At 44.2% G+C, this 10,186-nt stretch overlaps 1 protein-coding gene across 1 annotated transcript; it reads left to right on the plus strand.

Annotated features, from left to right (window-relative positions):
* Nucleotides 1-5,323: 5,323 nt before the first annotated feature.
* Nucleotides 5,324-9,918, plus strand: asb14b (ankyrin repeat and SOCS box containing 14b). The gene is made up of 10 exons (XM_086212643.1): nt 5,324-5,420; nt 5,985-6,145; nt 6,240-6,292; nt 7,292-7,423; nt 7,508-7,666; nt 7,769-8,014; nt 8,382-8,550; nt 8,631-9,165; nt 9,275-9,428; nt 9,536-9,918. The coding sequence occupies exons 2-10, from the start codon at nt 6,021-6,023 to the stop codon at nt 9,712-9,714; spliced, it is 1,752 nt and encodes a 583-aa protein (XP_086068769.1). The 5' UTR covers nt 5,324-5,420; nt 5,985-6,020; the 3' UTR covers nt 9,715-9,918.
* Nucleotides 9,919-10,186: the final 268 nt, after the last annotated feature.

The following is a 10,186-nucleotide window of genomic DNA, read 5'->3' on the forward strand; positions in this document are numbered from 1 at the left end:
CCTTTGACTCATCTCCAACACTTGGACTGTAAATGACTATGAGCAGCAAAAGCACAGACCAAGAGAGCACCACAGAAACTGTCATAGCTATCCGTAGCTGACTGACGGCCACACATTGGAGATATGTGCTTGTGGATGGAAGGAAATTGCATCAAGAGAAACTGTTAGGGGAGTCAGAGACGGGGGCTTCGCATGAACTACTATCTGCAAAAGGAGGCAAATCAGTCGAATGAAGCACAGCAGCTTGACTCTAACCCCAGCTTGCAGTGTATCAGTGCCACTGCCATGGAGGAAGCACCCTCAAGAATAAAGATGGCATCATCAAAGAATCCCACCCAGCCTCCCACACCCGCAATTGAGGGAAGACTTTCCGGGCACAGACTGCATGTGAAATGGTCAGCAGCTGCTGACAAAAAACTGTGGGAAACAATCAACAACGACTTGACTCAACTCAAATACACAATGTAAAAGATGCTGGAAAGGTTGGGGGACATCTTCTGGTGTTCAAGAAGGGAAAGGTGGAAAAAGGCTCCAACTACACCAATATTCAGGAGGCAACAGGAGATCAAGCATGTCATCCAACAGAGGAGACAACTTCAGAAGCAGTAAAACAAATCGATTGGCATCCCTTCGCAGAACAGAGAACTTATGGAAATGTAGGAGGAAGAAAGAACACGGTTCTACAAAGATCCCTTCAAGTTTTTTTTTCTGCAAAGATCCCTTCAAGTTGATCCCAAAGAAGAAGGAGGCAGAGAACATCAACCAATTTTGACCAACATCCCAGTTAAATGTGGAGGGTAAAATTTTCTTCAGCATCATGGTTAAGAGAATGTCTGGATACCTTGAAAGGAATAGGCACATCGATACATCTTGACAGAGGGCAGGAATAGCAGGGTTCTCTGGATGCTTGGAACATTTTAGCACAGAATTTCCCAAACTTTTTTGGCAGCCCATCCCCTTCTATAGCCCAACTGGAGTGACGCACCCCCAATTCCCCACACCTTTGGGAAAAACATGTGACTTACACTTCATCTTAAGATGAGGTGCATTTTGAATAGCTTGCATTTATTTATTAATTAATATGACAGCTTTTAATTTTAAATTTTACAAAGAAAATGTTTATCTACATGTATTTATTGTGTGGGAAAAATCCCACCACGAGTTCAAACCCACAAGCTTGCCATCCCGAACCTCTGCACTATAACGGAAACAGACGCAGCAAGACCGCTGGGGCGGACAGGACATCTTGGTCTCATTGTGGATTGAGAAGATGGGGGAGAGGATGGGCAGGCGCCTGATGTGTCCTTCCTGCTTGAAACGCCTGCTGTACTGGATAACAGGAGCCGGCGGGGGCCCTTCAATGGTGGGTCACCTGGTTAGGACCGGTGGTTAAATTATTAGCACCCAACAGAAAATTAAATTTACCAGTAAAGATAGGCTACAGACTGTCCACTTGATGTTGTCTTGATGGAAAGCACAGCATCCGGCTTCAAATTTAACTTGCCGGCAAAGCCCATTTTTTTCTTCTGACAGGTGAAACAGTCTTGTGCATCCGCCATCGTCTTCTCTACTCCTCAGAGTCTGACCGAATGGAGTAGGGCAGGAGCTTGTGGCTCGCCCAGTGGCTTTGCAACATGTGAAAGCCTGTCTGCCTGAGCCTGCCTTTCAGGGTCTGCGTTGATTCACAGCGATTTGAATGCAGACATACTCATAAATGCAATTTGGAGTTTTGTTTTCCTAAGATATGTCCTCAAGCATCAGAAAATTGCTACATGAACATGGATTAACTCAGACGTGCACCTCCCTCCTCTCAGAGCTTATATGGATGACATTACTACTTTGACCACCACTGCCCCAAGGATTTCTTTCCTGGTTGCTGTGGCCCCTTATAGTTTTTGAAGTCCCAATCTCAACGGTGGAGAAGCTGGAACGAGGAATCACAGGCTACATCAGGAGATGGCTTGCAGTTTCACGATGCCTTAGCACCATAGGTCTCTACAGAAACTGAGCCCTTAAAGTGCCCCTCACCAGTCTCACAGAGGAATTCAAGTTCTGTAAAGTAGGGCTCCAGATGACACTGAGTGAATCCCGAGATGCAGCAGTGAGTAAAAACTAACCAACTTTGGTGACAGGCTGCAAATGGAGACCAGCCAGTGCAGTGTAGGATGCAATGATTATTTTCAGACGTGCAGACATAGTGGGACATGTCCAGCAAGGAAGAGGAGGCCTCAGACTATCAGCTAGGCAGCCAGTTTGGAGCACAGCCAAGGCACCATTGTCATCGTCTTATGCTTATCCAGGTCCGGGTTGTGGGGACAGCAGCCTCAGTAAGGAATCCCAGACTGCCTTCTCTACAGCCACTTCTACCAGCTCTTGCGGGGAATCCCAAGGCATTCCAAGGCCAGCCAAGAGATGTAATCCCTCCAGTGCATCCTAGGTCAGCCCCGGGCCTCCTCCTGGTTTGATGTGTCTGGAAAACCTCTTGAGGGAGGCGTCCAGTAGGCAATCTCATCAGATGCCTGAACTACCTCAACTGACTCCTCTCGACATGACATGGAAGAGCAGCAGCTCCCTCCCAAATGTCTAAGCTTCTCTCTAGAGCCCAGGCACCCTGCGGAGGAACCTCATTTCCGCTGTTTGTATTCACAATCTCTATCTTTCTGTCATTATCCAAAGCTCATGACCATAGGTGAGGGCTGGTACATAGACTGACTGGTAAATCAAGGAAGGCTGAGGAGTGTGATCCCCGATAGTTGGAACACACCCTCTGATTCCCTTTCTTTAAGATGGGGACCATCATCCCAGTCTGCCTCTCCAACAGCACTGCCTGGCATGACAGCCCTACAACATCCAGGGCCTTGACATACCCAGGGCAGATCTCATCCAACCCTGGAGCTCTGCCACCATGGAGTTGTTTCACTGTCACGGTGACTTCTGCCCTGGAGATTGGAAAGCCCCTCCCCAAGTCCTCCCCTGCCTCTGTTTCCTCCATGGAATACAGTATGTGTTGGTGGGATTGAGGAGTTCCTCAAAGAATTCTTTCCACTGTCTGACTTTCTCCCAGTTGATGTCAGCAGCCTCCCGCCCCCACAGTAGACAGTATGAGTAAGTTGCTCCCTTCCCCCACTGAGGCGATGGATAGTTTGCCAGAACATTTTCAGAGATGTCATCCTCCATGGCCTCACTGACCTCCTCCTAGGCCAATTTTTTGCCTAAGTGACTGCCACGACTGCACGCTGCTTGGCCCACTGGTATCAGTTGGCTGCCTCTGGAGAAACCACGCCCTGTAGGCCTCCTTCTTCATCCTGACAGCTCACCTCACCTCTGGTGTCCACCAGCGGGTTCGGGGATGACTGTCGCGACTACCACTACCAGCCTTGCAGCCGTAACTCACAACAGCCGCCTTGACAATGGCAGAGTGGAACAAGGTCCATTCAGACTCAATGTCCCTCACTGCCCTCGGGTTGCAATCAAAGCTCTGCCAGAGGTGGGAATTGAAGATCATCTTGATAGCTTCTTCCGCCAGGCGTCCCCAGCAGAACCTCACTACTCGTTTGGGTCTGTCCACCCCAGCCCTCCACCTCACACCTGGAACAACTCCAGCAAAAGAGAGAGTTCAGCCCCTCTCAAGGACTTGGGTTCCGGAACTGCAGCTATGTGTCGAGGTGAGACAGACTATATGTAGCCTGTATCGCTAACCACTATCTTTGGCTCCTTCCCCGCTAGAGAGTTGACATTAATGTCCCAAAAGCTAGCTTCCATAGACGGGGATCAGATGGCCAAGGCCCCCACCTTGGTCTGCTGCCTGATCTACACTGCACTGGACCTATCTACCCCAGGCCTGGCTACCCGGTAACCCTCCGGATTAGGTACACAGACTCTTCCTCTTATTCCCCATGAAGAGTCTTCTGAACCATTCTTTGTCTGACCCTTCGCCTAGAATCAGTCTGCCTTGGGACACCCTTCTAGGTGCAAAACGTCCCCGACAGCATTGCTCCTAGGGTCCTTAAGGCACTCAAACTCCTCCTCCACGATAAGGTGACGGTTCCAGGAAATGAACCACAGCACTGGATGGAGGAAATTGGTGCTAGACGAAATGTGCTGCCAGGAGGAATCAGCAAGGTGGGCCAAGGCAGTTTCCCTTGGTAAATAGGGACAATGGATACGATGTGAGTGTGGAAAGGTGGAGGATCTGCTAGAAAGATTTGTGGAGCATGGAAGCAAAGCGACTCAGCTTTATCATCAAAGCTACTTAGGATGTCCTACCAGCACCAAGGAATCTTCATCAGTGGGTAGGTGAAGATCCAGGATGTGTCCTCTGCTCCAAGCCAGGTTCCCTCAGACACATATTGACAGGGGGCAAAAGTAGCCAGGAGCCACCCCACACTGTTGAAGCGCTGCAATCAGTTTCTAGCAGCTTGTGACTGGAAGATGTTGGTGGATGTTGGCCAGCAGCTTGTTTTCCCTCCAGAGATCACAACTACTACCGTCAGACCTGACATGGTATTCTGGTCCCCTTCTCTGAAGAAAGATTTCATCATTGAATTCACCATACCCTGGGAGGACTCAGTGGATGAAGCTTACCAGTGGACACAGCTACGCTATGCCAAGCTAGTGCTGAAATACAACATCATGGCTGGAACACCCAAGTCTAACCAGTGGAAGTGGGGTGCAGAGGGTGCATGGCAGCATCTACCACCAGGCTGCTTAAAGATCTGTGAGTCAGAGGCCAGAGCCTGCACAAAACCATTAAAGGGATGTCAGAGGCAGCTGAGACAAACAGCCAGTGACTATGGCTAGAGGCCTGCTGGGCCCCTGTTTGAGAGGGACAAATATTGCAAAAGAAAAATACATACGTGTTACTTGAGAACCTTTCCTCAAATTTCAGTCAAAAGAGATGTTTATGCATTCCCACTCCACTTGCTCTAAATGGGTATCCAAGACTCAGAGCCTGGCCAGGCCTTCACCCTGTTTTGCCTCAGTTGAAGCTTATGTAGAGGTGATTGACCAAACAACTGAACAGCAGCAGTTGACTGCCTCAGTGAGCATTTTAATGATGTCATTATTTGATAAACAGGCACATCTTTTAATTACAGACACTGCTTTTCTCATTTTGGACACTACAACACAACAACAACAATAACATCAACAACAGCGATGAACACACAATCAAATGGATGAAAAACTCAACTGACTGTAAAAATTGGCTTCAGTTTATATTCTATGTATTCCTAGGGAAAGGATGCAGTCCTGTTCTGTTGGGCTCAGTGGGTCAAAGCCAGGTGCAGGCTGGGATGGCCCCGTGATCTGATATTTATAGAAGAGGAGATATAAATAGCTGCTGTATGTGTGGGTACAGAGGAGTCCATTGGCCTTACTGCTGTAAAAGCCACAGAGGGAGCACAGCTATTTGACTGAAGGTAAACACCAGATACAAAAAAGAGTTAAACATGATTAATTAGGCTGTTGCAATATGAATTTGACTGTTGAATGCATTGATTTTTGTGCTAAGTTCTTCCATTTCTATGGAGCAGCACTTCTAAAGCTGTAAACATGTCTTTTAAACTTAATCTATTCTATTTCCACATTCTTCATGTTGTTCTGTGAGCAATACTAACAATGATACCAGCAATCATTTGTACGGTGTATGGTTGTTGTATCCAGGTTTTGGCTACACTGAGAAGGAAATACGATACATTTTCTGTAAAACATCAGATCTTTTGGGTTAAGAGATACTGAACAGAAATAGGAAAAAATATATCTGTACTGAAATCATAACTTTAATATTCAGAATATATGTCTTTGTTACCGAACAACTGGCCATCTGTTTCAATAATGGGAAAACATAAACCACAACTGTTGCATGCTTATTTGCACCGTAGTTCCTTTTCTTCTTGGTATTCAGGCTGCAAGTTAGTGGTGTGCAAAGTTTTGGGCACCAGATTGAATGTCCTGTGATCCTTAATGGTTGTATCTTCCTACAGCAAACCTTGAAGCAAACGTTCTTTTTGGATAAACAGATGACCTCAGAAGCAGAGGATCAATTTTATCAATCTGAGGATGACTTGGATCAAGATGAAGCAACCCAATATATAATAGAACAAAGTCTTATTCAATATAGAAAGCTCAAAGGACTGAATCCAAGGTTATCTGCACTGCAATAACATTGTGTGCATGGATGTTGTTTATCCCTTGTTTATTGTTTGAATCATTTTTCTCTGCTTAATTAATTTCTGTAGTGATCTGAAAGCCAGTGAAGACCCTGATGAAATTTTCAAAGCAATAAAAGAGGGTAAGATGGTGATAGGGCCTTTAACATAAGAATCTAATGTTCAATTGAAAAAACAGTTTAAAAAATACTTCTGAAAAATATACTGTAAATCACTGTTTATAATGTTTTCACTTTTGTGAGATAATAATGCCCAATTATTTTTTATTAGGGCCTGAGCCTGAAGGTACTTCAGGTGAAGACCCTATTATGTTTGCTCGTTTTTACTATTTTTTGAAAAATTTGATAAGGAAACAGAGTGACATTTTACATGGAACATACTGTTATATTGGAGTTGATCATAATGCACTGGATGGCTTATGTTAAGCACTCATTTCTTATGTTGCGGTAGAATTGTATTCTCTTGGTTCAGATCAAAGAGTTATCATCCATCCATTTTCTTCCACCTATCCTGCTAAGGGTTGCGGGAGACAGCTGGAGCCTATCCAGCAGCTTTCGAACTTGAGGTGGGGTACATCCTGGACAAGTCGCCAGTCCATTGCAGGGCCAACACATATAGACAGGCAACCGTTAACACTCACCTACGGTCAATCTAGAGTATCCAATTAGCCTAGTCTCCATTTGCATATCCTTGGACTGTGGGAGGAAGCTGGTGTACCTGGAGAGAATCCAAGCAGGCGCTGGGAGAACATGCTAACTCCAAAAAGAAAGACCCTGTGCCTAAGCTGTAGCTGAAACCTGGAACCTTCTTGCTGTGAGGCGACAGTACGAACCACTGCACCACCGTGCCGCCCCTCAAGAGTTACCAACATAAATAATTAACCTGTAATGTAACATATGCACCTTATACCTTTATAACTATGTAAAAGCTGAAATAATCAATCATTGGAGCATGGGATTTTAGAACAATTTTTGCATTCTAACAACAGAATGTGTGTTTTCTTTTGACCATCATTCAGTTTTGGTTGCTAAAGAAAAAGTTTTGGCCCTTTGAGTGTGGTTCTTTAACCCACTAAAGCTGATTTGCACATCACATTCCTTATACCATGTCTTTATATGCAGGAGATGAGGAAGTACTTAACAGACTGACAGCACAACCAGAAAATCTATCGAGAGTTGATGAACAAGGATGGCTTCCTCTGCATGGGGCTGCAGTGCAGGAGCGCAAAGGGATACTAGAGATGATTTTTTCAGGTTTTTCCTCAAAGAATGACTAATGATTTACCATACTTGCTTTTTTACTCTAGTATATTTATCATTTTGATGTTTGGATTCTAGCATCACCACCAGGAGCAGCCCAGTGTCGTACTCTAAAGGGTGAGACACCCCTGTTTCTAGCCGTGGTTCATGGACATAGAGAGAATGCCACATTTCTATTACACAATGGTTCTAGCCCAGATCTCCAGAATGATGAGCAGGATTCTCCATTAGTGGCAGGTATTGGGCGCAGATTTAATTTAAAATATACCTTTATTTTTAAAAAAGATGTTAACTAGTTCTTATATAATTTTTCTTTCTGTTCCCCCTTATTTTTTTCAGCTATCCTGAATGACCAGTATGACTTGGCAACTTTATTGCTTCGCTTCAATGCCAAAGTAGATCAAACAGGACCACTAAACAGGACAGCTCTACATGAGTCAGCATTTTTAGGCCTGGAGAACTTTGTCTATTTGCTCTTAGAGTCTGGTGCTGACCCAAATGCATGTGACATCAAATATAAAACACCGTTGGCGCTGGCTGCACAAAATGGACATCTAAGCGTGGTGGAGGTGCTGTTACAGAAAGGTATATTTGATCATTTCTGTGTATCAGAATACTGTGTCATCAAATGTGCTATATTTTGTGACTTTTGTGGTTTCTGGCATTTTTTTTTTGCATGTTAAAAAGGTTTTGTGGTAGTTCTCCTGAATTGAGAGTCTCAGGAAAAATAGGTTGCAACTTATACAGATTGTGGTGCTCCTAGAGGCAAATAAAGATTTGTTATTTCATACTCTATGATATCAGAATAGATATATCTGACAATTTGTGGTTTAGTATCAGTGCAAAATTTTGGCATTTCAGAATTTTGAAAAGTGTCATCTTTCAGTACTGTTAGGAAAATTTCAATGAAATGTCCTTACAAATTGTGACAGAAAATGTATTTCATTTGCAGGGGCCCATGTGTGGTGTGAATCAGAGTCCAGCACTGTCTTGTTCGATGCAGCAGCATCTGGAAACCCTGACATAATATCCTTGCTACTTGAATATGGTGCAGATCCCAATAGACCTTTGCCCAGTGGGCACCTGCCAATTCATCGCGTGGCATACCATGGTCATATACTGTGAGCAATATCAACCTTAAAACATTTGACTTTCTTACTTGTGAAATTTACTGTAAACTATGGTCTGGTTTCCTTGACAGGGCGTTGGAGCAGCTCATCCCAGTGACTAAGCTGGAAGCTGTAAAGGAAAGTGGGATGAGTCCTCTCCACTCTGCAGCTGCTGGTGGACATGCCGATTGTGTGGAGTTGCTTCTCAAAGCTGGTTATGATCCAAACTTCATGCTGCACCCACGAGTGCGCCATGGCTATGACGATGAGCGCCGGTCTAGCCTCTTTTTTTCTGTGTCTAACAATGATCTTCAGTGCACCCGCTTGCTGTTAGAGGCTGGGGCAATGGTAAACCAGGATCCCATCAATTGTTTGCAAGTGGCTCTTAGACAGGGCAATTATGAACTGATCAACACTTTGCTGAAGTTTGGGGCAAATGTAAATTACTACTCCCGTGTCAACACAACACACTTCCCCTCAGCATTGCAGTATGCCTTGAAAGATGAAGTCATGCTAAGAATGATTCTAAACCATGGTTATGATGTGAAGCGTTGCTTTGACTGTCCGTATGGTGACCGTTTCCATGACTACACTCCATGGACGACCTCAGTCATCAAAGATATGGTGGTGAGATTAAACTTGTCTCAGATAAATGGGATAAAAGCAAGATGCTGGAGAATTTCTTTTGAGATCTCCCTCTGAAAGCCACATTATGTCTTTGTGTGTCCCTTTGCAGTTCTGTGAAGTGATAACAGTGTCCTGGCTCAAGCACTTATCAGCTCAGGTGGTGCGGATCATGCTGGACTACACCGACCAAGTCTCCTTTTGCACCAAACTTAACGTCGCACTGAAAGAGCAGAAGCAATGGCCAGAGATCTGCCACATTCAAAGTAATGAATCCTGTGATACCTCTTCTTGCTTTATTTTTTACCCACCAACAAATGAGATTTTACAACTTAAGTTGGATGTGTGACTATTGTACATTTATGGATTTCAGCAAATGCACGGAGCCTAAAGCACCTGTGTCGGTTGCGGATAAGGGAGCATCTCAATCGCTTGCGGTTGAGGGCATCAATTTTCATCAACTTCCTTCCTCTTCCTCCCAGACTGAAAGATTATCTACGTTACAAGGAATTTGATGTTTACAGTAGGGGTAGCATGTTTATCCCATCGTGAAAACACATTATTTTAAAGATATCATATCGGGATAAAGACATGAAAGTTTGTGTCTGTTTGCTTTGCATTTTGGAGTGTCCAATATACAGCATATACAATAAACTTTATCCCCAGTAATATTTTAACAAACCATCATGTACCATTGATTTATTTATAAATAGTGATGTCCTCCTATTACTCTGTTATAGTGACTCATCTGGTTAAATGTGCTCGAAAACAGCTTTCTTCCAATAAAAGTGTGACAGAATTTCTGCCTCTTTGTCTTCATCTGCTGGTAAAATTAAATATTGCAAGACTGATGAATCTGTAGGTTGACTCAACCTACAAGATTTTGGGTGCTGCCATCTACTTGCCATCAGTATGTAAGGTACAAGCAAAATAGGTACAGTGAAAGTAAAAGTGATACATAGCAATTTAAAAGAAAGATGCTATAACATAAAGCTCACATACTCTACATTCACTATTTTATAGC

Source organism: Aulostomus chinensis, chromosome 9 (genome assembly GCF_037954235.1).
Source record: "Aulostomus chinensis isolate RoL2024-O1b breed Wild chromosome 9, RoL_Achi_v1.0, whole genome shotgun sequence".
Taxonomy (NCBI): Eukaryota; Metazoa; Chordata; class Actinopteri; order Syngnathiformes; family Aulostomidae; genus Aulostomus; species Aulostomus chinensis.

Excerpts from the sequence above, each read along its gene's own strand:
- asb14b (XM_086212643.1), top strand. The coding sequence starts at position 6,021 with ATGACCTCAGAAGCAGAGGATCAATTTTATCAATCTGAGGATGACTTG. Across the intron at positions 7,667-7,768 it reads GGATTCTCCATTAGTGGCAG|CTATCCTGAATGACCAGTAT; the intron begins GTATTGGGCGCA and ends TATTTTTTTCAG. Across the intron at positions 8,015-8,381 it reads GGAGGTGCTGTTACAGAAAG|GGGCCCATGTGTGGTGTGAA; the intron begins GTATATTTGATC and ends TTTCATTTGCAG.